Source organism: Desmodus rotundus, chromosome 1 (assembly GCF_022682495.2).
Source record: "Desmodus rotundus isolate HL8 chromosome 1, HLdesRot8A.1, whole genome shotgun sequence".
NCBI lineage: Eukaryota > Metazoa > Chordata > Mammalia > Chiroptera > Phyllostomidae > Desmodus > Desmodus rotundus.
The window spans coordinates 109,012,693-109,038,501 of NC_071387.1; the positions used below are offsets into that span (position 1 = coordinate 109,012,693).

General features: G+C 43.2%; 1 protein-coding gene across 1 annotated transcript in view; it reads left to right on the forward strand.

Annotated features, from left to right (window-relative positions):
* Nucleotides 1-25,809, forward strand: part of SHISA9 (shisa family member 9) — a 284,203-nt gene that overhangs the window by 249,270 nt on the left and 9,124 nt on the right. Inside the window, exon 3 of the mRNA XM_045204408.2 lies at nucleotides 7,929-8,084. Coding sequence (XP_045060343.2) covers nucleotides 7,929-8,084 — 156 coding nt within the window. The remainder of the gene's footprint in view (nucleotides 1-7,928; nucleotides 8,085-25,809) is intronic.

Sequence of the window (25,809 nt, forward strand, 5' to 3'; positions counted from 1 at the left end):
TGGCTAGCATCGCCCCTGAACCAGACATAGTACCATCCTCTCCCCCTACCAAACTTGGCAGAGGTGCTCCTGCTACACTCTCAGATTATGAATACCTTTGTCACACTGCCTGGGGAAGTGCCTTATTTCCCAGGCAGAACTAGGGCATCTTGAACTCCTTTGTTCTAAGTTGAGCAGATTCTTTGGTTTAAGAAGAGCCTCAGAAGCCTATTATTCAGTGTTAATTTGAGATTTTTATTTGTAAATTGTCTTAACTTCTCCAACCTGTGACTTGTGTTCAGCTGTAATTAAGTCTCACCTACCACATCTCAGCTCTTAGAGGAAGGTCATGGTGATGAGTTTGGTTTTGGCTTTGGTTTCAAATACTTTGACTCTTTTACTCTAGCATCTCCCTAAGTTACTGCTTTCCTAAGTTACCCAAAGTACTGCTTCTTGGTCCTTTTTTTCTTTTTTCTTATACTGTCTAGTAAAATGTTTACTTAAAGGGCCTCCCCATAAATCAGAAAGACAAAAAGGTTTTGTAGGAAGAAAAGAACCAAAAGAAGAAAGAGCCCAGCTTAGGGATGACTATAGTGTCTCAAGGGCAGAGAGGGGTCTGGCATTAGGGATGCGTCTGAAACAGCAAAACTGAAGAATGGGCACTCTTCGCCCACTGGCTCTTTTCCTTCCCATGGTGTTGCCTCACTTTACATTGCTGGACAGAACACCCTCAGCACTGCCGCTGGTCTTGTGAGTCACAGTTGAAGATTCTGACTGTGATGGGCTATACTCAGAATGGTCTGCTGTTGAGTTGTTTTTAGTGACAGTTTTCATTTGCTACACACCTCATTGACTTGCTTATCAACACCAGCTACAGGTGGTCCTTTCTTTCATATCCAAACCAGAACACATTTGGGTATTCCTGAGACTTTATGGAGCATGCATTGTTTGTTATATGAATCTAACCTACCTTGTCATTTTCTTCCATTAAGAAATGTCAATGTACTTTGCTTTAGTGGTGTTATTTTGGTCAAGTATAAACAGTTTTGGTTCTGTTTGGGGAGTAAATTTAAGGTTCATGACTTGATTTGACCTTTGCTTATTTCATATCAGTAATACAACCATTTTAATTTATCTAAATAAAACATACCCTTTTTCAGAAAAAATATTGTCCCTATATACTATCTCATAGGGTTGATATGGGGAGATAATGCATAAGAAGTTCTTTTATAAAATTATTTATTTATTTTAAATTTAAAAAAATAATTTCAGTTGACATACAATATTATATTAGTTTCAGGCATACAACACAGTGATGAGACATTTATATAACTTATGGAGTGATCACCCCAATAAATCTAGTACCCACTTGACACCATATGTAGTTATTACAATATTATTGACCATATTCTCTATGCTGTACTTTATATGCCCGTGAGTGTTTTCATACTTGGCAATCTGTATATCTTAATCCCTTCCCCCTTTTCACCCATTCTCCCACCCCAACTACCAAATCTGGCAACCATCAAACTATATGAATTTTCCTCAAAAAATTAAAAATAAAACCCAGCAATTTCACTTCTGCGTGTTTATCCAAAGAAATGCAAAACACTAACTTGAGAAGATACATGCACCTCTCTGTTCACTGCAGCATTATTTACAAGAGCCAAGATATGGAAGCAACTCAAGTGCCCATCAATAGACAGTAGATAAAGAAAATTTGGTATCAATACATATGTATGTTAACCCTGACGGAAAAAAGATACCTACTAAGAAGGTCTCCTGGTGACTAACTGGGCTCAGATTTTTAAAGACAAAGCCTAGCAGCCATTTCTGCACAGAGGCTTCTCATGCAAGCTGCACTTCACAGAGAAGCCACACTGAACTACCTGCCTGAGCAGTGAACTACCTGCCTCTGCACTGAACTGCCTACCTGCACTGTGTTTCTCCCATCCGCACCAGCCCTTATAAAGGATTTCCTGGAATCCTATTTCAACCAATAGGACTGAGGCTTTCCCCATCCAATCAGAGTTGTGCAGCTCTGAACAATTAAGAGTGGCTCTATCTGACCAATCAAGACAGTGACTTTTGGGCCAATGAAACTATGAGGATTTAGAGTCCTCATTTGTATGAGGGTGGCCCAATCAGGGACCAAGGGCAGGGAATTCAGTCCATATAAGCCAGCTTTCCTCTGGCTATGGTTGCACACTTTCCCTTTCTTCTGAAGACTGTGTCTCCCTGGCTAAGTTGAAACACTGGAGACGTCTTGCCAGAGCAAAGCAGACTGGCATGGAGAAGAGCAGAACTTTTTAGATGGAGAGGGGTCTGGCCCCAAGGCCACCAAACAGCTGTGCTGTTTTCACAGCCATGTTGTATCACAAATGAGCTGCTTTGCAATGAATAAAGTTTTCTTCTTTATAGCACCCCAAATCGGGGATTCTTGTTGGTGTGAATTGGCACCAATGACCATTAGTTGACATATGCAATGGAATATTACTCGGAAATAAAAATGAATGAAATCTTAACCATTTGCAACAACATGGATGGACCTAGAGGGCATCATGCTAAGTGAAATAAGCCATACAGAGGACAAATACCATATGATTTTATTTATATGTGGAATCTAAAACAAAATAAATGAACAAAACAAACATACTTATAGATACAAAGAAATTCTCAAGTGATTGACACATAATATATGCTCCACAAAACAATAGTATCTCACTATCTCATTCCCTTCTGTGCTATTCTTCTTTGTGATATGTCTTGAAAGACTTAACTATTGTTGCTTTTCTTCCAAGATGAGCCAAATTGGTCAAGTTTCTGATTGTCGTTATTTGTCTCCTCTGCACTGAAAACCCTGGAGCATTATCCCAGTGTTTGTAATTGATCATTTTTACCTTACCCGACCCTATCTGTCTTATAAGCGCCGTGCACTAACCAATTGCCACTGGAGCTCCATTCACTGACCCTATCCGAATTGCATTTGTTCCATTCCTCTGGTGACTAAGATGTATCACAGCATAATGACACTTACATGGTGGTTACTTTGGTGTAAGTCTGCCAGATACTTCCAATTAGAGTAATTGAATTTTTTTTGGGGGGGGGAAGGATCATTAAATACACGAGGCCCCTCTTTTCTCTAGGAAGCAGAGCACAGGGATGCCATCAACTTTTTGTTTGCTGACTGAGGGTCTTGACAGAATGCAGCATCACAGAACATCAACTTCTTAATTATTTCTAAGCTTCAGAATGAGTTGTAAAATTATAATGTGGCAGGGAAAGTCTTGTGGCATTGGGTAGGAAATACCTTTTTAAAGAGGTGAGGTGCACCCAAAGTATGTCTAGAAGAGAAATGATACTGCTGAGAACAAGACACTGTTGGGTCCTGATGGATTCCCTTTATGGTCATGACTGAGCAAAAGAATAAGTATCCATTAATATCTATCTATTTCATTTGGCAAGGGCAGGATTTGCAGATTATAACCCTGATCGTACCCACTCTTCATTCACCCTATTGTTCTATTTTCATGGATGCCAACCTGGGCTTACTTCCCATCTACACTTTGGTTTCTCCTACTTAGCTGGATATATTTGTGGAAAACTCACCAAGAAACTGAGTTGAGAGGTCTGGCCCATCTCCCTGTTCAATAAAGTGAAAATAACATTTAAAAAACCCAGTCACAAATGTCTGTTTAATAATTCTTGATTGCTGCCCTGAGACTAGTTTCAATATTTCTGAATATTCAATGCCTGGAAGATAGTGCAAAATGACTATCTAAAACTGCCAGAAATTTGCTTCCTGTGGTTCCGAATGTGAAAGCAGGAGCTTTGGGGCAACCTCATCTCATCCTTTGTGAAGGATCACGTTGGCGGGCCAGCTCTGTCATGCCCTTGAGGTAGCTCAAGACTTGGGAGAATCATCCAAAAGCAGATACTTTGTAATGGAATATTAAATATTCTGTTTAATAATATAAAAGGCTGTCCCACGTAGTGAGGAACATTTCTGTAGATTTTTTTTTAATGAAGTGTTTGGCATTTCTCCTGACCCACCTGAAAGTAGGATTTGAGCCTAGTGGGTGGGGTCTTGGACCCAGGGAGCAAAGAGATGGGAGAAAGAACTCCCACTGACTAATGGGCTGAGGAGGTGTCAACTCCGTAACTAGACAAGCTAGTGTTTGGGATCTATTTCCAGAAAGAAAGGGGGAGACCCTCCATTAAGACATTAGTTAATTAGCTTATGAATATCGTTGAGCATTCTTCATGCACCACTGAAGAAATTTGCTGTTTAAAGTATCTACTGAAGCTCTGTAGAAAACCCAGGGATAATGCCTTTTCCATGTGACACAATCCTCTGGCCTTGCCTTATAGCCCCATGGGTGGCCTCCCTTCTGATTAGTTCCAGGTAATAATCACACTGGTCCGAAGTCTACCTTGCAAGTGACAGTAATCCCAAAGCACACCAGCTTATTTAGAAAGGGGTTTCCCTGTCTACTCTGCTTCTCTTCCATTGCCCCTATTTCTTCACAATGAAAAAAGGTTTTACCCATGTGGTAGATTCAAACTCACTTGACTTCATGGCCTCCTAATTCCTGGACATCAAAGGTTCCAAACAGAAAAATTCAGGGAAGAATTCTGGCCCAGCCTAGATCATACACTCACTTCTGTTTCAATCACTGAGAAGAAGGAGGTGTTGTGATTGGTCTGATTTCGGTCACGTGCTCGCTTCTGTGGCCTAAAGGGTGAGGTACCGGCCTGATTTCCAACTGCTAGCTCACTTTGCCCATGACCACGGCAGGTTGCAACTGCTGAGGAGTTACTCTTTCCCAGCCCTCAACCAATGACTAATAAGAATTAGAGTATAAATACTAAGGTGTTCCTTTGCCCTGGGGTGACAGAATTCTGAGACATGCACTCCACACCAACATACCAGAGTTCCAGAGTGGAATTACACTCCAGTTGACCACAGTTGCCTCAAGGCTGGCATTGCACTCCTTATCTGCTGCTTTTTCTTCCCTGTTTCACTCCCCCTACCCCTTTACCAGTATTTCCTGAGATCACCTTCCATTTATGCTCTCTTGCACTTGAGTCCTTATCTCAGTGACTTCTGGGGAAACCCAAATGAAGGCAGTTACTATGATTGGCAGCTTGTCTCGTGACTCAAATGGGGATGAAGCAGTGTGCCAAAGGAAGTGGTGGTTCTGAACACACAAAAACAGTAGCTGTCCACTAGAAAATATATATCAAGAGAAAAAGCACAGAACAGAAAACAATGAGAACTTACAGTAAGCCACTTCCAAATGGACCAATATTTGGACACTAAATATATCTGGCCTATCATGCCCAGAGGAAGCAGACAGACCTCCCTGGCAGGTTGCTCTGGGGAGGAAAATGTCACAGGATCCTGGAGTCCTGAGTACAGTGAAAGCTGTACCTTATACAATTCCTTTTCCACCATTACTTCATTAATCTTCAGGCTCCCATGCCCCAGCTGAGTCTTAGCCAAAAAGCTATCGTAGGAGAATGCTATGCCTGCCTTCTCAGATGCTGGCCACAGGCTGGGTACTTGGCTTATGTTTGGTGACATTTCCATTAAACAGTTGGGCTTGTGTGATGGCCCATGCATGTGCAGTGATAAAAATGCTCTCCTTATCTCTGTGCCTCAGCTGTGGAATCCCTAGTTCTTTTCATCTAGGTTTATTGGTTTCTAAATCCCAGCTATTCCTTGCATGTCATGGGTTCAATTGTCTAGAAGCAGCACTTAAGAGAGAGGTTCAGTGCAAGAGACTTGAGGGAGTGCCCTTCAGGTACAACACACAGGCACACACATGCACACCTCTAAGGTTGTGAGGAAAACAAAAACGTTAAAGATAAAGGAGCCACACATAAGGATCTTGGTCTCAGATAAAGTCTAGATTGAGGCTGTCAAACTATAGCCCTTGGACCAAATCCACCTACCACCTATGTTTCTAAATATGATTTCATTGGCATACAGCCACACCCATCATTTACATAATGTCTATTCTGCTGCTTTCTTACTATAGGGGCAGAGTTGAGTAGTTACAACAGAGGCTGTTAGTTTCTGTCCAGACACTGTTGTAACTGGATGGCAAAGCCTACACTATTTACAATCTGGCCCTTTACAGAAAAAGATGCCAACCCCTGCTCTACACTTGTCCCAATCTTTGGGGGGTCTGTGATATCCATTGCTCCATAATTCATACCCATCTTGAGGCAAAGGGTTGATCTTCTTACCTTAGTGTCAGCCAGACATTTGTTGCTAACCACCCCAGGTGGTGAGGGTGAGGTGCATTAAGCACACTAAGCCTTGGGTGGTGGCTCCCATCAGCCTAGAGAGTGATTCTCTGGATACTAGGAGCAGCTATGAGCTGCTCCCAGAAGCTGGGAAATGGGTACATGTGCTGGGAATCTTTCGAGGCACCACCAGCATGTAGTGCCAAGTTTATTGGGATTTGCACATGTGCTTCACGAAGTTGGAGAGAACCCACATTTCCCACCTGAAATGGAGCCATGATTATGCCACCTTGACCCCTGCCTCCACCCTACTGCTGTCAGGGTGAAGATGGAAACCCTTGCCAGGGTCTATAGGACCTGCCGGCCTCTCCAGCCCCAGCTCGTCCCATCCCCCTCACATTCTGCCCTCCAGCCATGCCTTGGCTAAAGGCCAGGGAATGTTTTTTCAGGCTCTGAGAATGAAGTGTTTTCTCTAGCTCCTCATGGACCCTGTCCATGCTGTTTCCTCTTCCTGCCATAGCCTCCCCAGCACCTTCTACCTTCCACCACGCTTAGCGGACGTCTTTATCACCAGATCTCAACTCAAGGAACACTTCCTCAGAGAAACCTTCTTGAAACTCTCTCCCCACAAATCTCATTTTCCAAAAGTAGCCACTATTCAGTTTTTGTGTCTCGACATATGTTTTCTGTCTTTGCAAACCATAGCACACAAAACTATGCATAGATTTTCTTTTCTTTAACCAAAATGCTATACTGTTTTCTTTGCTTTGCCCCGGGGTGACAGAATTATAAAATAAAACTGTAAGAAATGATCCAATTTGACATGGATAGAGTTAACAGATTTTCAACTCATTTTTTTCTAATGAATGAATGCTATGCCATCATATGCATGTGTACGCTATATGCACAATATGGATGTACAATAATTTATTTAAGAATTTTGTGAGCATGGATTATGTTCTCATTCTTAAGTTGGGTGGTGGGTTAATAACATATATATGTATATATATATTTGGTATACATCAATTATTATCTTATTTTAAAATGAAACAGTGAAGGAGAATAAGAGAATGAACAAGATCAAAAGTAGTTAAAATCAAAGAAATGAATATTAAAATTAAAAAAATTCCCATACTGATAGGAGTTCAGGTTATTTTTCTGTGTGTGTTTTTCCACTTTACAAACAACGGTGCACAGAACATCTCTGAACAAATATCCTTATATTATGTGCTTATATTTCTGAACGCTCAGTCCCTAGAATGGTATTGTTTGGTCAACATACACATGCACTTTAAATCTGGGACACCCACTCCCAGATTCCCTTCTGCAAATACAGCAAATGACAAGTCCACTGTCAGTTTATGGGGCTGCCCAATATCTTTGCCAGTGTTGGTGTCTTTCAATCTTTTTCATTTTTGCCAATCTCTTGGCAAAGGAATAGATTGTCATGTTTGTCCTGACTTGCATCTCCTTGGCTATTACTGAAGTTGCTTACCTTTTTCTTCATATATTGTTTTGATAACAAATAGTCCCTACAATGATTGATCCTGAGGTGTCTGCACATCCTCTGCTGTTGTTTCTTTCACATCTCCAAAGGGTCGTGAGTTTTGGTCTCAAGGACTATGGCGATGTGGTGGGGAGGGGCAGAAGGATCTGCACTGCCTGTGACCCTCCCTCTGTCTCTTCATTTCCAGACTCCACCCAGATGAACAACGCAGTGCCCACCTCCCCTTTGCTGCAGCAGATGGGCCATCCACATTCATACCCCAACCTGGGCCAGATCTCCAACCCCTATGAACAGCAGCCTCCTGGCAAAGAGCTCAACAAGTACGCCTCCTTGAAGGCTGTTGGTAAGCACCACTTTGTTTCTTCTCTGTCTTCCCTACTTTTCTGTTCTTTCCAGATCTTTCTCTCCAACTTTGTTGTACTCTCTTTCCTATCTTTCTAATTTCTCTCTTTCTTCATCTGTCTCTCCAAATTTGTCTCTTCATTTCTCTTTCTTCCGTCTCTTTTTCTCTTTATCTATCTATCTGTCATTCTGCCTATCTATACATTCTGGGTATCTCTACCTGGGGTATAGTTTAATAAGGACCAGGTCAAGACCTACCTTGTTGTGTGGGGCAGGATGGGTGGGCAAGGGGACATGCTGGGACTATTTCCTGGGGAGGAGGATCTATATGCTCGTTTGGTCCCACTGGCACTGCAACCCCTTCATCATCCACCATCTGTCCTTGTGAACCCTCAGGGAATCTAGACAGAATCCAGGACACTGGGTCTGTAAATGCCTTCTCCTTTAGTGGGTAGCATTTATTATCCACACAGTCATCCTATCTCTCAGAAGCGTAACATCCCTATCCCAGGAAGCTTCTGCTCTTCAAGATGTAAATATTTACTGGGGTAAGCAGCCTGCAGCTACTTCTAACTGAGCTCTTATCAAGTGTAAGGCCTTGCATTAGACCTTTTATATACTGTCTCATTCTCACAGTGATCCAAAGAGGAAGGCACAATTATTGTCCCAGTTTTCAGATTAGGAAACTGAGACCCAAGGAGGTTACTTTAACTTGCCCCAAATCAAGCAGCCTGTGGGCAACAGAGCTGAGACTTGACCCTGTGTTTTTATTACTCTGGAGCCTACGCTCCTGCCGCTGCCCTCCCACAGCCCTGGTCCTTCTTCAGCCCTTTCCCCTCACTCGTACATGAGGGGGTGTGTCAGTGACCCAGGACCCGCAAGAATGTACTCAGCAGACTTCTATTGGATGAAAGCAACAGCCACAGCTAAGTCAGACTTTAGGCAAACACAAGACCACGTGCTTGCTTTTATCATCAGCTTCTTATTCTCTTTTCTTCCCTCACTGCCAAGCCCCTCGTTAGACATGCAATGGAAGACGCTAGCTGACTGATGCCAGTGTGAAATATCTAATGGTGTTACACACTCGCACCAGAAACCAAAGCACAGACACTGTCAGTTGTCTATGATGCTTGTGGTTGCCATGGTCCACAAACATCAGACTCACATAACAACCACAGTGGTGCCCAGCAAATAGCCTGGCACATACTAGGAGCTTAGTAAGTGTTTGAAGCAGAACTCTATCTTTAGAAATTTATGTTCCCAGATCTCCTAGGACTTCTGGATGGAACTATTCAAAGAGGGGTTTGGCCAAATTTATGATACCGAGGATGGAGGTTGTGCAGACTGACACAGGGTTTTCTAAATCTGAAGCTTTGTAAGGCCTTACACACCAATTCTCTATATTTCATGTTGAATTTCTACACTCAATTCAACCCTCATCTACTCATCTACACCCCATGACCACAGATTCCTCTGTTCCATATTGTGTGTTTGCATAGCATATGCTTCTTAATCATGTTCAAATAGACTTTACTAGGAAGGGATGAGGGCTGTTGCCTAGGAGAGAGAGTTAGGGCATCCGTACTGATGTAACTGTGGAAGCCTCTTACGCTATTTGGTGGCCTGCCTCCCTCTCTGAGCCTTGCATTTAGGTAATAAATAGTGTCTGCTCTTATATTTGATTCTTCTTTTGGCACTAAAAAAATCACTCCAGATGTCTTTTTCTGTTTGAATTGGTCACATTACCTTAAAAAACTCATTTGTTCAATTTAGGCTCAGTGTCTCATCCCCTGCTCAAAATCCATTATCTCTTGGGGTAAATAATGGATGGATATTAGCACAGAGCTCTTTGATTTCCAAGTTCAGGATTTATGCAGGGCCCCTGTGCAGAGCAAATGTCTGCAGTGCATTTGGAATTAAATTTGCAGTATGAAAATTTATTTAACACTCTTCGAATAACCTTTTCTTCTACAAAGGAAGAACTCCTGAAACGTATGTTGAATGAATGAATGAACTTGTCTTTGACAAGAATCCAGCAATAGTGTAGTAGGAAGGAAGTAGCACCTCAGCACCTCTGTCTTCTAAACACTGTAAAGGATCTCACTTGGGGAACACTTCCCAATCCTGGATATGGTTGGTATGACCCTCTTCTTCTCCATCCTTTTTTTCTGACTATTATAGGAGTCCACAGTCCTTATCTGAGTCCCAGATGGTCTTGTGAATCTCTAGGGAGTGGAGGTCCAGTGAGGAGCTGACTGAGGGACTGCTTGACTCAATGGGTTACCCAGGAGTCCAGCATCTGGCAGCACAAACGACATGCAAATCCCATAATGAACGTTCTTTCGAGGGTTCTTTATTAAGTCACAATGTGACCATGGTGTGAATGATGAAATGCATTTCATTAATGAAATCATTACTACCCAGGAGAGAAGTTGTTTAAAAAATGGTTTGCTGTTAAAAACTCAGCAACCTCTGATAACCAGGCTCATTTTATACAAATTTCAATTCATTAAATAACAGGAGGCTGAGGCTTGGACAGCTTTTAGAGTGAACCGCCAAGTTTAAAAGTACCTCCGAAAAATGAATTTCTCTTGGTGGCTTTAATATCCAGAGCATCAGGTGGGTCTGCGATGGTCACTGAAACTCTCTGATGCAACTTTCTTAATTTGAAAAATGAGGAAGCTGAATTATATGGTCTCTAAGCTCCCTCCATTCTGATTTTAAAATTAGAAAATTAAGTAATTCCACTCATTCTAGTTATTAGAATACCTGTGGGCCTTTAAATTGTTGCACTCATTCACTTCGAACCTTGGGGAGAAGAGGGTAATAACTGTTAGTTGTTCCTTTTATTTAATTTTAATTTTTTGTTTGCTTGTTGAAATCACATTCATTCATGTTCAAAGAGAGCTCTTTCCTCTCTACAGTTCAGGAATGTGGGCATGTAACATCTGCTTATACAAAGCATGTGACTACAGAATCATCTCTTTTTCCAAGGGCTTCCCTGCCCAGTTATCGGTAAAAGATTACCAAACACTAGGGAAATGTCAGAGGCTAAACCTCACTGGACTCTGTACAAGAATGAGTGATGGGACTGACTTACCATTTGTTCAGTTCATTCATTCATCCAGGCAATCATTTATTCCATCCCCAAACATTTCATATGGTGTCCCTTTATTGTAGGTCTCGCTGAGGCAGGAACCAGGTCTGTCCCAGTCATCAGTGTATCCCCAGCATCTAGCACCATGTGGGGAACTTGATAAGTGATCCCAATACACGTTTGTAAAACCAGTGAATAACACCATGTGATAGGCGCCGCATCAAATCAGGTGCATGAGGGAATCGGCTAGGAGGCAGAATGTCACGTGGCATCTGCAACTGGTCATGACTGAGTTTGAGATCTAGTTCAGGCATTTTCAAGTAATTGAAGAAATTACTTAACCTCCTGAAGTCTCAGTTTTCCCATCTGTAACACGGAGATAATAAAAGTACACAGCTAGTGGTTTGTTGGAAGGATTTTAATGATACAGCGCACGGAAAGTGCTTGACCTTCTGCAGTCAGTCCTCAGTAAATCCTGCCACGTATTTACGTCTCTAGACCAGAGTTGTTTGTTTCTCGCATTTGTCTTGGAATCTCCAACATAAAGTGGTACCTTGATTAATACGCAATCCCCCAGACAGCACTTTGAAGGGAATGGTTAGACCCATATCTTTCACTCCGGTTGGAAGGGAAGGGCATGCGTGAAGGCACACTCACTTCGGGAATCTCATAAAGTAAACAAGCGAGTAAGCCAACAGCACGTGACTTTTCGGAGGACGAGCTAAGAGGCAGCCCACACCTCTCGGCTCTCCCTCCTGGACGGCAAGGACCCGTGCCCAGATGAATGGCTCCAGTCTATGAAAGGAAGATTCTGTTTCACTCAGTTAAACCTCCTTACTAAGTCAGAAATGTGGGTTCAAACATTTTAGAAATATTTTCCCCCAAGACTGAAGTCAAGAAGTGTTTCATGTGATTGACTGAGCCAAAATGTCACCTAAAATTGTAGTCAAGCACACGACTTCTCTGGCCTGAGCCGCCCATGTGAGGGGTGGTTACAATGTGAAGACCCACTCTGTGGTTCCTCATAGGTCAGTGTTTACAAGACAGAGGTGTTTGTCAAAATATCCCTAAGTGTCATCTGACAGTTCAGAGAGGGGTGAATCCTGCCTCCAGAACTGGGGAAACATTACCTTGTTTAAAATTATAATTCCTAATGGGCTTTGCAAACAGAAAATTGTTCCCACATTTCCATTTATCTCCCATTGGCCCCAAGTCCAGTTTTCCTCTACGTGTTTGAGAGTTTAAATCTTTGGCCACCAAAGGTTCCTGAGGATGGGCCCTTTAGACGCTTCACTGCAACTTTGGTTACCTAGTGAGAGAGACAGGGTGTGCCAGCATGATTGCTAAATGCGGTGAGGCCTTTGTTTTTAATTGAAAATTGTAATAAGAAAATAACTTCTTTTTTACGATTCGACAGATGATGGACTATTTTGCTGGAACCCTGTTACATTTTCCAATAGCACTTTTTAAAACCACAGCAACAGCGCACTAAAACATGGTGGGATTTCCTTCTTCACTCGTTTTTGGTGTGAAAACCCTAAAGGATGCATAAGGATGTCAAGCATGAACTGACCTCTGCTAGTTACTTTTTATTTTAAGATATGGCAGAAAGGGAGGTGGTACCACTGAACTCCCAAACAGTACACCTCTGTGTTAGCCCGAACGTTTTGCAGATGGGGAAAATGAGGCTCCGTATAGTTGAGTAATTTTCCCAGAGTCACACTTTTAGTAGATGGCAGAAACGAGAGGCATATTCAGATTGCCTGATTCAGAATCCTATGTTCTTTCTACGAAATGATGGTTTCATTTTGTAGAAAGACAGCAATTTCTGGCATCAGAAGGACATAACAACAACAACAAAAAGATGGAAGAGGCCCATTTTCCTCTTTTTGTAAGGGAAGACTTAGTAAAGTATTAACTGTTTTTCATTGTTTGATGGCAAAAGTTTTCCCATGATGCTGCATGTAATTGAGATATAACATATTTAAAGTATACTCTAGTTGAAGTGTAATTTACACATAGTGAAAGTACACAGATCATAATTTCGCAATTTTATAATAGCGTGATTACTGAAATACACATACACTAGGGTAACCAATGTCCCAGTGAGGGTAAGAAATATTTTCCTCTCTCAGAAAGTTCCCTCATGCCCCCTTCTTCTCAGTGCCTTAGGCCCATCCCTTTTTAAATAACAATTTAATTTGTCACCCCCAGAATACTTATCTAATGTGCAATAGTGCCACCAAGTACACAGTGAAACCTTAATTATATGTTTTGAGAGCTTGTGTGCTGATTAAGTGCCTTATTAGCAATGGGTTTATGAAATAAAATCTGTTACTGCCTTGCTGGCGCTAAGCCCTGGCTTAGGTAATGGGGGCAGGGGTGACTCCAGCCTGGCTCCTGCCTTCAAGGCAAACTGATGGATTTGACGTGGGGGTGCGATGGCTTCTTTGAGGTCAGTGGCTAAGTGATGGTCAGGCTTGTGTCCACCCACACAGGAAGATCTGGGGCCACATAACTATTTCCAGATGTCAGTGACGTCGGCTCAGAGGAAGAAGAAACATGAAGTCATCTCAGGCGGGTCCCACTTAATTTTAACTTTGTCACTCTTCCTGTCACTCCAATTTCCCCTCTGCTGTGAGTGATGAGGGTGTAGAGTTCATATCCACAGGGGGAATGTGGCAATTCGAGCCTCCTTTGGCACGCCTGAGAGGCCAACCGGAAATGTTTAGATGGGGCCAGATTTGTGCCCTGTAATCATTCAGATCACACACTGTTCCCTGTGTCTACTCTCAGCTGGCAGCCTGATGAATCTCTGGAAACTATGCAGAAATGTTGAGAACTTGGTCTTTCCAGGTAGATTCCTAAGAAAGAAAAGGGGAGCTGGTGGTGGACACTGATTGGTCAGACCTGCAGCCAATGAGCAGAAGCTGCTGCAAAGACAGGAGGGCAGGTTTGCCCCATTTTGAGTAAAACCCGAGCTTACAGAGAAAGCCTACCAAGGACAAGCATAGGGTGCATACCAGTAGCCATCTTTTACTTTGTGAAAATGGTCCCCACGGTGTTCTGCTAATAATGTGAGAGTCCCCCAGTGCGCATTCAGAATCTCTGAAATGGAATTCAATTTGGAGAAACTGATTTATAACCAAAATTCCAGGCATTATGGAATTCTCAGATGACCAGCTTAGCTTTTAGGGGAACTTGTGTACCATAGGAAAAGTGACACCTTTGAGAAACTTGAATGCATTCACTCATTCAACAGTATTTTTCAAGAATAGCTGCCACCCAGCATTTAAAGTTGCAGTCAGCAGAGTCTGCCCCTACCTTGAATTTGACACTAATAATGCATCTCCTCACCTTTTCAGGAGGGGGATTATGGTAAACAGGATCAAAATTTACCTCTTTTCAACAGTGTTGTCATTAACCAAAGTCACCTCATGTAACTCAGATTTTTCTCTATTTCTTAGATAGTTGAGATTTAGAGCTAGTCACTGCCTAAGAATCCTCTTTCTTTACGTTACTGAAAACATCTAGGCCTTTTGCGGGGCAGGGGGGCTTCTTTTGATCCTCTGCAGGATTTGTCTTGAAACTGCTTCAAGGCCTTGCAGAAAGAGGTGCTCACACTATTTGATTTGCACATTTGGTCTTTTGCCCTGTTCCCTGTGTGCCCTGAGGCCTTGCTCCCTTGGAGGCTCCAGCTGGGGCCTCCAGCAGCACCTGGGTGCAAAACTGGGAAGCAAGAAACAGATCAGCATCTCTCGATTGTTATTTTTTAGGAAGTTCTGATGGTGAGTGGGCAGTGGCGACACTTAAGTCACCAAAAGGTACCGTACGGCTTTTTCTAGCTCTTTTGTACAGGTGTTGTCGGATTTGATATTAATCAGTGAAGTAACAGAGTCCTGGTATCTGTCAGTGACCCAGTGCACACGTGTGTCCATGCTGGCTGGACCTGCAAGTCCGTCTAAGTTCCAGTGTATAGGTGTTGTGTGTGTTTGTGTGTATGTGCATGTGTGTGTTGGTGGGGGGGCCCTGGGAGCCCATTGTTGAAGAATTACTACTTCGCACTTCCCAGTATACATTGCCTGAAGGAAAATGTTACTCCCAGAAATCCCAGATAAGACCTCCAGGAAATGTTGCTTTTTCTCAGAAAGCTATGCAGGGAAAATGGCAAAACGAAAGTAAATTAATGCAGGGAAAAAACACAACTTCTGAGGGAGAGATAAACAGAGAGACGGACATTCCCAGGGTCTTGAGAATGATTAAACTTTTAGGGAACAGAACGCTATTTTCAACTTTCCTGAGGTGGCATCAAAAGTTAAGGAGTTGGTTGACTTGAGCCTGTTAACTAGCTGGGTGAGCAGGACCTTCCTACTGTGCGCCAGAGTGCTATGCTATCATTTAATTCTCTGATGACCCAGTGGTGTAGGGTTACATTCCCCTTTGGAGATAAGGACTTGGGTATTTGAGCAAGAATATCTCACTTGCCTAAAGCCACAGGACTGCTAAGTGCTAGCGCTGTAATTTGAACCTGTGTCTGTCTACATGAGTGTAATGCCTAAGTTTCTTCCCACTGGGGTGTGATGGAAGCAGCTCTTTTCAGAACAGACCTGAGATGTGTCTCTTCTTTTTCACTCCCGGTGCTTTCTTGGATTGGTGGTGGGGAGGCTGTAGCTGACCCAAGGAGGTGGAGGTAGAACTCTTCATAGTGACCTTGAACAGGGGGAAATGAGAAAATATTGCAGGGCCCTAGGCAGGATACTGGCACGACCCAGTTTGTATTCTCGAAAGATAGTTCTAGTTTCCAAGTGGAGACTGGATTAGGAGAGAGTGGACTGGCATTGGTGACACCCACCAGGAGGCCCTCACAGTCATCCAGGTGGGCAGTAACCTGAACCAGGGTGGGTAAAGGAAGGAGAGAAGGAAATAGAGTGGAGGGATAAGTAAGAACCTGTGGAGTGTAGTGACTGCGTGTGAGTGGGGAGCAGGCAGCAGTGGGCCCACCAGAGGCTCACTCATCAGAGCCGTTCGAGCACACCTCAGCATGCCCTGGAGGGTTGTTAGCACCCAGGTCCCTGGGCCCCCCACCAGAGATGCTGATGCACCGGGCCTTGGGTGGCGCCCCAATGGGTTGAATTGCTAACAGATTCTGGGGTGATACTGATGCTACATGTCTGGGGACCACACTTTGAAAATCACTGCAGTAGAGAAATTTTGTTTGGAAACTAAAACCTTTTGATTAGGTCTCCAGGTATCTTACTGTGGGCTGAGGGTTCTGAAGAGGGGACTTTGACCAGGGTCCCAGAGGCTCAGAAACATCCTGAGTTCTTGTTACAGGACAGACGGTAGGGGTGGGGGGTGGTGAACCATATACTATTACCGAAAGGAGCCCCCCTTTCTCTCTGGGGGTCCTCCCCCCTACCTACTAGGTTCACCTTGCCCGCCGCCAGAGGAAAGACATCTCTCAATGCCAGAGACTGGTGAAAAGGAAAGGAATTATTTATTTAAAAGTTATACAGACTTAGAGTAATGACTTAATGTCTTCATTAAAATACTAAAGTCCTTTAGAATACCCACAGATGCACACAGTCCTTCCTTCTCCCTCTGCCCCCCGTCTGGGGTACTGTATCTCAGGAAAAGAAGTAGAAGTCCATGATCCAGGCTCCTGGCACCCTCAGCTGTGTCGCCGCTATGGGGTCCCCACTCTGCCAAAGCTGTTTAGTCCTCTCCCCCCCACCCCCCACCCCAGTATGGCTACCCGCCTGGGTTTTAAATCCCAATGCCAGTCTTCCTCTGCAGCCCCATTTCCGACTCCTCCTACAATCAGTTACACCGGCCAGCATTCCTGAATTCTTCCAGCTGTACTGAGCTGCCATAGTAAGTCTGGGCAGGTGTGGCCCCATGGCATGGAGCCAATCTTCTCCTAGCTCTCACGCAGGCTCTGTAACCAGGGGGAGTTGCTTCCCAGTTACATCCTGGGTGGAAGTCACTTCCATCCCCCTGGCTCAAAGCATGGCCACAGCTATTTAACATATCTATGAAACCAGTTAAAGATTATAGAGATGTTAAATGACCATGCCAGAGGTTAGCTGCACAGCTGATGCTGTACAAAACAGCTATGAATGGCCCTGCTCCATGTGTCCCTTCCCCCAGCTCAGACTTGTGGAAGTGAGGGCATCCTATATATTTTTTTCTAATATTTCCTGGACACCTTGAGTTCTGGACCCCATTACAAATCCCTATTTGCTCCCCCACTTCTTGGCTGTTCCCTGTTACACTCTGTGAGGGTGAGAGAGGAGGGAAAGGGGCTACATGCATTCCTGTGTTTAGACCCAGGTGTCTAATGAGAATCCCTTGACTACTCAGCTGTTGCCTTGAGGAGGCAGATTTTTGGGTCTTGCATTAGATAATAACTGTTCACATGTCAATATCTATTTTTAGAAATGCAAACAATTTGGAACATGACAGACCTACTAATTTGAGGCACAAACTTTTTTTTTCCTCCCCTGTGAAAAACAAAGCCATTATGATTCCTGTGACAGCATTTGGAGGCGGTCAGCCTCTCTGTCCTTGTATCAGCCTGTTGTTGTCTGATGCATTTAGAAAATAGTTCAAGCCAGGTCAAAAGCAAGGGCTTGGAAGCTGTTTTTCTACCCACACTGGGCTAATTTCACCTGTCCTGCTAAACGCACCTTTATTTATCCTGCCTGCTAGAGAAGAGAGAAGGGGGCCCGGAAAGGGCCAGGCCAAGTTCCCCAGGAGTCACTGATCTCCTCCAGCCTGTAGTCCCCGAGTCCTGAGTCTCCACGAGGCATGATAACAAGGTTGGGGAGTTTGCATGGCTCCCGCCTTCTACACTCTACCACCTTCTTGAATGAGAGACATAAGCAGGGTGTGATGGACTTTGCCTCAGCACACCTGGGTTTCAGCTGTGGCCCCATGGTCTGGTATTCTTGTTACCTTCCACAAGTCACTCAACTGATCTGAGCCCCTAGTTTTTTGATCTATAAAATGGAGACAACACCATGTAAGAAGGAGATGAGACACTGTGTATAACACATGTCACAGTGCCTGGCATATGGACAGTATATATGCATGAAGGCTATTTATGATATTATTACTATTATTATCAGGAGAACTAATGAAAAGGCTCCGAAAAATCTTGTGTTAACAAAAACTCAAACTCTTTATAAACCATCATTTTCCAAACACATTTGACATCTGATCTCTTCAGGAAAACCAGTTAGTATCTCAACATCCAGTGGCAGGAATGTTGCTAGGAACCCACTTTGGAAAGATGGTCGTATGAGCATAGAAATGGGCAGTGTTACCTGGGGAGGCTGCATAAGGAAGGGGTAGCTGTGAAGAAGAAAGAACAAGGTCTCTCAAGGTACAAGGTTTCTGCTTTTACCCACATTGACTGTAAGTCATTTTGGAGGTAATTCTGTCAGCCAGGACAGGAAATGGCAAACAGATCGTACCAGTTTGCACTATTCTATGATCACTCCGAAAGGTTTACCATGCAGGTCGCCCCCTAGTGGTCACTGCTGTTGCTCCACCCATGCCCAACCTGGGGAACTCCTGGCATATGTTTGAAACCCAGGACAGAAGACACCACCACCTCAAGCCCATTGGACTCTCTTAATCAATATGAAGGAACGTGTTTCAAAATCTGTTTATTTTGCGAAATGAATCTTTGAACCTGACCTGTTCCTTAATCTAGTGCTGCTGCATTGCAACACTGAACTTAGGGGAAACTGCCAGCACAGTACTGTGATTTAATCGCTCTAGCTCTGATTAGAATCAGGCAGTATGCAAGCCACTCACATGCTCAGCACATCCATTTCTACCATTTCCAAAGCAGAAGCAATGATAATATCCATTCTCCATCGGGTTTGGGGGAGTAATTTTACGAGACAATGCAAGTATTACATTTCAATGAAGACAATAAAGAAAATACGCTTCACTCAGCATTTCTGCTTTTGCAGATAAAGGAACTGAGTCCCCCTGAGATATATGATGTGGCTCAAAGTCACACAGGAGAATTACATCACACCCAGGACCAGGACCCAGGCTTCAAAGAGTGGCTTAAAGACTTGACCCAAAATTACTGGAAATGCTTGCTAGAAGTATAAATCTTAGGCCCACCCAATCCTAAGGAACTGGAACCATTGGGTGAGGGGTCTCCACATTTTTTCCTTCATTTTTAAAATGCACTTCTGGATAATTTTATGGACACTAAAGTTTGAACCTACCTTTTTCTAAGACCCAATCCTAGATGCAAACATAATTTGCCCTTGAACACCAACTTTTACATGCCAGCATTCCTCCAGACATGATTTTTTGCTATTTGCTAAAATAAAACTGTTTTCTTAGCTGGGGATTGAGCTGGGGCTACAGCTGGAAGATTAGGTGCTGGAGGTGGACAGTCTTGGATTAGCTGTCTTACTCTACTACCTATTATCTGTGGCAGAATAATGTGGCAGCCAAATCATTTCATATCTCTGGGCCTTGGTTCTCATCTGTCACAAGGAAAAATGATATTGCCTTGTCACCTGTCTTAATTGGATTTAAATGAGATAATGTTGGTAAAATGGCTAAAATAGTGTCTAGTACATAGTAGGTACTCAATAAATCTTAGTTATTCCTTTTTTATAAGAAAAGTGATATGTAGTGATAAATGTTCATCCAAGAGATGCTACAGAAGACACAAGGCAAAGAAAATGTGTAAATTGGGTTACAGTTCTACTGGAGTGCAGACCTCTTGGGGAAGAACTCATCTAAAAGCAGCCTTAAAACATTATTTCATGAAATTCAGGCTTTAGAAATTTTCTAATTTGGGTTATTGGTTTGCTGGTGATCAGGTACAGAGCAGGTGGAGGATAAGGAGGTGATTTTTTAAAAATAAAAATCAAATTCCATCAGCTCCTGAGCTCAGCCTCTTTTGAAAACCACACAGCAAGCACTGAAATTTTGATGAACTTCCTTGGGAACCTATAGGGCATGAAGTCAGTCAGTGGAGGAGATTCTTTGCTTTGCAGAAAATTCCGTTGCAGCAAGACTGAAACAAGCATTGGAGTCATTTGGAAGTATGTCTCTCTGAAGCTAAGCCAGCTAGGTCTCATTCATCTCAAACTTCCCCAACACCTTGCATGGTGCCCACAGCACATTGTAGACACCCAAAGTATGCTTTATTAGTAAATTAGTAAGTAAAGTTGGGCATCCTGTTGTCTTTTCTGAAGAGGCACTGGGATATAGCAGCAAAATCACCCAGACTGAAGTCAGGAGAACTGTATACTAGACCCAATGCTGCTTCTACACAATTGGTGTCCTTGAACCACAGCTTCAGTTGCCTCCACTATAAAAAGGAAGATTTGGATCCTTGATCTCCGTAACCCTCTCTTTCTCTCTAAGTAAAAATCCCAGGCGTTGCTCTGATTGGCTTGCCTTGTCATGTGCCCACCTCTGAACACATCGTTGTGGTAAGGGCAATGATATGGTTTTTTTGTAGTCACTGAGGAATAGCTAGGAAGTAGGGGAGTAGAGGGGCTCTTCATCCAGACCACATAGACCAGGAAATGTGGAGAGGTGGATCCCTACCTGAAAACTCGGGGCTCTTCCTGGAAATAGGGTACGTAAATGACTGGTAGTTGTATCAGTTATCTCTTGCTACAACAGTGCTGTGTAACAAATGACCTCAAACCTCATGGCTTAAAAATTCTTTAGCTCAGCATTTATTGAGTTCAGTCATCTTTGTGACTGTGATATATGCTGATGTGGGAGGTTCTTCTAGTCTCCGCTGAGTTCACCCATGTATCTGGGAATTGGTTGGATATTGGCTGATCTAGACTAGTTTTAACTGGAATGACCAGGATGACTTGACTCTGCTCCAGGTGTCTTTTCTCGTAAGAGAGGGTAGCCCAGACACGTTCTCATAATGTGGAAAAGAGCAACCCCAAACAAGCAAGCACTTTTTCAAACATCTGTTTCGGTCATGTCTGCTTACATTCATTGGTCACATGGATGAATTCAGAATCCAGTGGTGGGCAAACAAGATCCTCCTTTTGGGGGGTAAGTTTCAAAGTTACATAAAAGGAGTGTGGATACAGGGAAGGGTGAAGAGTTGAGGTTGTTCATGCATTAATCCAACACAGGGTCCCAAATATTTAAATTATCTGCTTAGAGAGGGTCCTTTGCTACAGCAAACTGGAAGGAGGTACATAGGATTAAGGACAGTTAACCCTTTCTCTTTTTTTAATAACTTTTTTTTAAAGATTTTATTTATTTTTAGAGAGAGGGGAAAAGAAGAACAAAGAGGGAGAGAAACATCAATGTGTGGTTGCCTCTCCTACTTAGGACCTGGCCTACAACTCAGGCATGTGCCCTGACTGGGATTCAAATAATCAACTCTCCACTTTGCAGGCCCGTGCTCTATCCACTAAGGTACACCAGCCAGGGCTTAACCTTTTCTGCTTCATTAAAAAACTACCAGTTGGATAAAATTTTACCAGCTGGGAAAATTGTCAGAGGACAAACCACACACTGAATTTCTAAAAGAAATATCTATCTGTGGACCAACAATGCAGGATGCATGCAAAGGCAATGGATGGGTGCACGGTTTCCATCCAAGCCCTTTTGTACAGAGGGCGCTGTGGTCAGCCATAGCTGGAACATGAGCTCACCCACCTTTGTCCAACAGTGTCTCCAAAAGTGGTAACTACAAAGCAAGACTGCCTAAGGGGAGAGATAAAGGGCTTGAGGTTTCAGAGGCCTGTCAGCAGCAAGACATTGACAGAGGGCTCCCTGCAGCCACAACAGAAGGGCTCATGGTACAGCCTGGACAGCTTCGGTACAAAGCTCCAGCCAGGCACTGTTTCAAAATCCTCTCCAACAAAGGCAGCAATACCTGCTATTAGGAGACCTCAGGGTTAAGACGAAAAAGGGCCAGGCTTCTGGACTCCGATTATCAGTTTTCTCTCTTAGAGACACATGGCTGCGGGAAAAATATGGGGCCCTGTGGGAAGAGCCCAGAGCCCTGAGCTTCGTTAGGACCTGGTTCAAGTGTGATTGTTTTCCTACTTGTCTCTCTTCAGCAAGGCCCAGGACCAAGTGAAACGGGGCTAATTTCCCACAAATACGAATATTCTCGTCTCCTCCCCAGCCCTCTCCTTCCTGGGAAGCTAGGCTTTCTTCCTGGCTTGTTTCTGCCTGCTGAGACAGCCTCAGGAACCTGCACAGCTTTATAGAATATACTTCAAAAGAAGAGAAATACCTGGGTATTTTTTAACAACATGAACTGTTCCCCTTTTCACCTTTTAATTCAGCTTATGAAGGAGAAAAAAGATGAGACCCAGAAAATATTCCTATATAAGTAAAAAGTAAATACTGCCCCACTGTACCAAAAGGCACCCAAATACAGTGGCCTAAAAGAAAGAAGTCTATTTTCCTTTCATGTTGTGGCCTCAAGGGTCCAGGTTGTTGGGGAAGCTCTGCTCCAGGTCATCACTCAGGGACCCAGGTTACTTCAACATTGTTGCTCTACCTCCCTCTACCATATTATCCTTTTCTGCATTGTTAGAGTTGGTTGTTGGTATAGCCTGTGAAAACAGGGAAGAGAGAATGCCCAAGGCAAGCAGTTTCCTTTTAAACAAGGAAGGTGAAATGAAAATTGGATGCATCACTTTTACTAACATTTCATTGGTGAGAGGTTAGCCACCTGGCCAAATTTAGCTTCCAAAAAGGCTGGGGAAATTTCTTTTGTAGCTAAGTGGCCATACATCCAAGAAAAAAGGTAAATTATATACATATATACATACACACACACAGTTCATATGTATTATATTCATATATATCATGGATAAATAATAGGAGATGCATGCTATTGTTTTGGTTGAATCAATTTCCCATAATGTGTATATATGTAAAATATAAATGCATATATATCCTATATGAATATTCATATATATATGAATCATAGCATACATATGTAAAAGGAGATTCATTATGGGAAATTAGTTCATGCAGCATGGAGGCAGAGAAAGCCCCATGATCTATTGTCTGTAAGTTAGAAACCCAGGAAAACTGGTGGTATAATTCTAGTCTGAATCTGAAGACCTGAGGACCAGGGGAACTGATGCTATAAATCCTATTCCAAAGGGCAGGGCAAAACCAATGTCCCAGCTCAAGCAGGCAGGCAGAAAGGACATGCATTGCATCCTCCTTCCTCTGCTTTTTGTTCTATTCAGACCCTCAAAAGATTAGATGATGCCCACCTACATTGGGGAGGGCATTCTACTGAGTCCACCATTCAAATGCTAACATCACCTAGAAAAACCTTCACAGACACCCTGAGAAATAATGTTTAATCTGGACAACCCATGGACCGGCCAAGTTGACACATAAAATTAGATAGCAGAGACCAGATGATCAGAAGATGAAGCACCCTACCCATTTCTAATATTTTAGAGAATGTCATTGGAATTGAAATATATCCAGTGCTTTTCTCCCTTCACCAAATGCATATTATGGTACCCCTACTCTGTGCCGAGTACTGGGTTTGGTGTTGGGGATACAAGAGTGAGCAGAGCGGATATGATCTCTTCCCTGATTGGAGTTTATATTCTAGTCAAGGAAGACAGATAATACACAAGTAATTAAGAAAGATAATTTCACATAATGATACTAGTTAAGAACATATTAAAGTAGGGAGAAGTGATAAGAGCAACTGGGGATAAGGGACTGTTTTGATTGGGTTATCAGGAGGAATTTTCTGAGGAATTGACTTTTGATCAGAGAAACAAATGACAAGAAGGATCCAGATATACAAGCAAAAAGAAGAGCATTGGGCAGAGAGAACAGCAGGGACAGGGTCCAATGGCAATGAGATGAAAAGCTAGCTTGGCGTGTTCAGGAGCAGACAGGAATCCTGTGTGAGCTGTGTTGAATAGTGTCCCCTCCAATCTGTGTCTCCTTGGAACCTCAGAATGTTGACCACACTTAGAAATAAGTTCTTTGCAGATGTAGTCAAGTTAAAATTAGGTCACACTGGATAAATGTGGGTCCTAATCCGATATCCAGTATCCTTATAAAAAGAGGGAAATTCGGACACATGAACACATACACAGAGGACGTCCATGTGAAGTCAGAGACAGACTGGAGTGATGCAGCTACAAGGTGCAGAATGCTAAGGATGGCTGCATCCACCAGAAGCTGGGAGAAACAAGGAAAGACCCTTCCATAGAGCCTGTAGAGGGAGCTTGGCCCTGCTGACACCTTGATTTCAGACTTCTGTCCTCAAGAATCGTGAAAGAATAATTTTCTATTGTTTTAAGGCACCTTGTCTGTGGTGATTTGTTATGCTAGCCCCATGAAACTAATCCAGTCTGTGATGGGTTCATAATAAGTGTGGAAGAGATGAAAGTGGACAAGTAGCCAGAGGCAAGGTCATGTAGACTTCAGGGGCCACTGCAGATAACTTGGATTTTATTCATAGGTGTGATGGGAAGATTAATTACTTAATTTCCACATATTCTTGGACCAAAGACAGGGACAAATGAGGAATGGCAAAAACTTTGGTTTGCTTACCAGGTGAAATCCATCAACTGAGACCCGAGAATATCACCATGTGCGAATGAGCTGTAGGAACCCCTCCTTAAGATATCTTTGGCCCAAGGAAAGAATGTAGGTGGGAGGCCACCTGCTGAGACCCTCAGATGTGCAACTCATTTTGAAAACTGGTTATTACCTTGACTCTTTCATTTCCACAGAAGCGAGGCCCCATCCCACCTCACACCTGTACAAGTGTCTGCTGCTAATTAAGAGAGAGACAGATGGAGGAAGGTACAGTTTAATTTTACACCCTCGATTCCTTCCAGGCAATTAGGCTTATTGGAAGGAAAGCACCTTTTTCATTCTTTCTTCCTCTTTTTAAATGAAGAAAAATCAAACCGGAGAGAACCAGTGTTGTTGAAAGGCTCACACATCTGTTTCCTGGTCAGCTTGTCAGCCATCTGTCCATGAGGTACCAGGGCTGATTAGGTTAATGCATTTATTAATGGGGCTTACAAGGCTGTTCAATGACTCCGTTATTTTTTTCCACAAGGAGCTCTTTTAATACACTAAGACAGGGACCACACTGCACAGAGCTGAGAGTGTTCACGTCAGCACTTCTTTCCCCTCCCCTGGGGCCAGAGCAGAGGTGACCAGAAACACTGGAGAGAGGATTTCAGGAAAACTGCATTTCCTAGTTATGGGAACAGCTCACCCATCATCAACCACAGTCTTGCTGAAATATTCTTGAAAATAACTCTTTGAAGGACGGTTTTGTGCCCCAAGCAACACATCTGTGCTTGCTCCTCACTTCTCTAAAACATCTCAGAGTCTAGTGGACGGAGGATGGTCAGACAAACAGATGTGAATGATATGATAGTCGCACCTACAGGACTTTAGATGGTCTGGTGACCCTTGATTTCTTTACCACACATATATCCTTTCAGTTTCTTGAAGACGCCATGTCCCTTCCCATCTGAGGGCTTTTGAAAATGCTGTTCTGTATCAGTTATTTACTTCTGCATTACCAACTACCCAAAGCTTAGTGGCTTTAACATAGCAACTAGTTATTGAACTTCTGCTT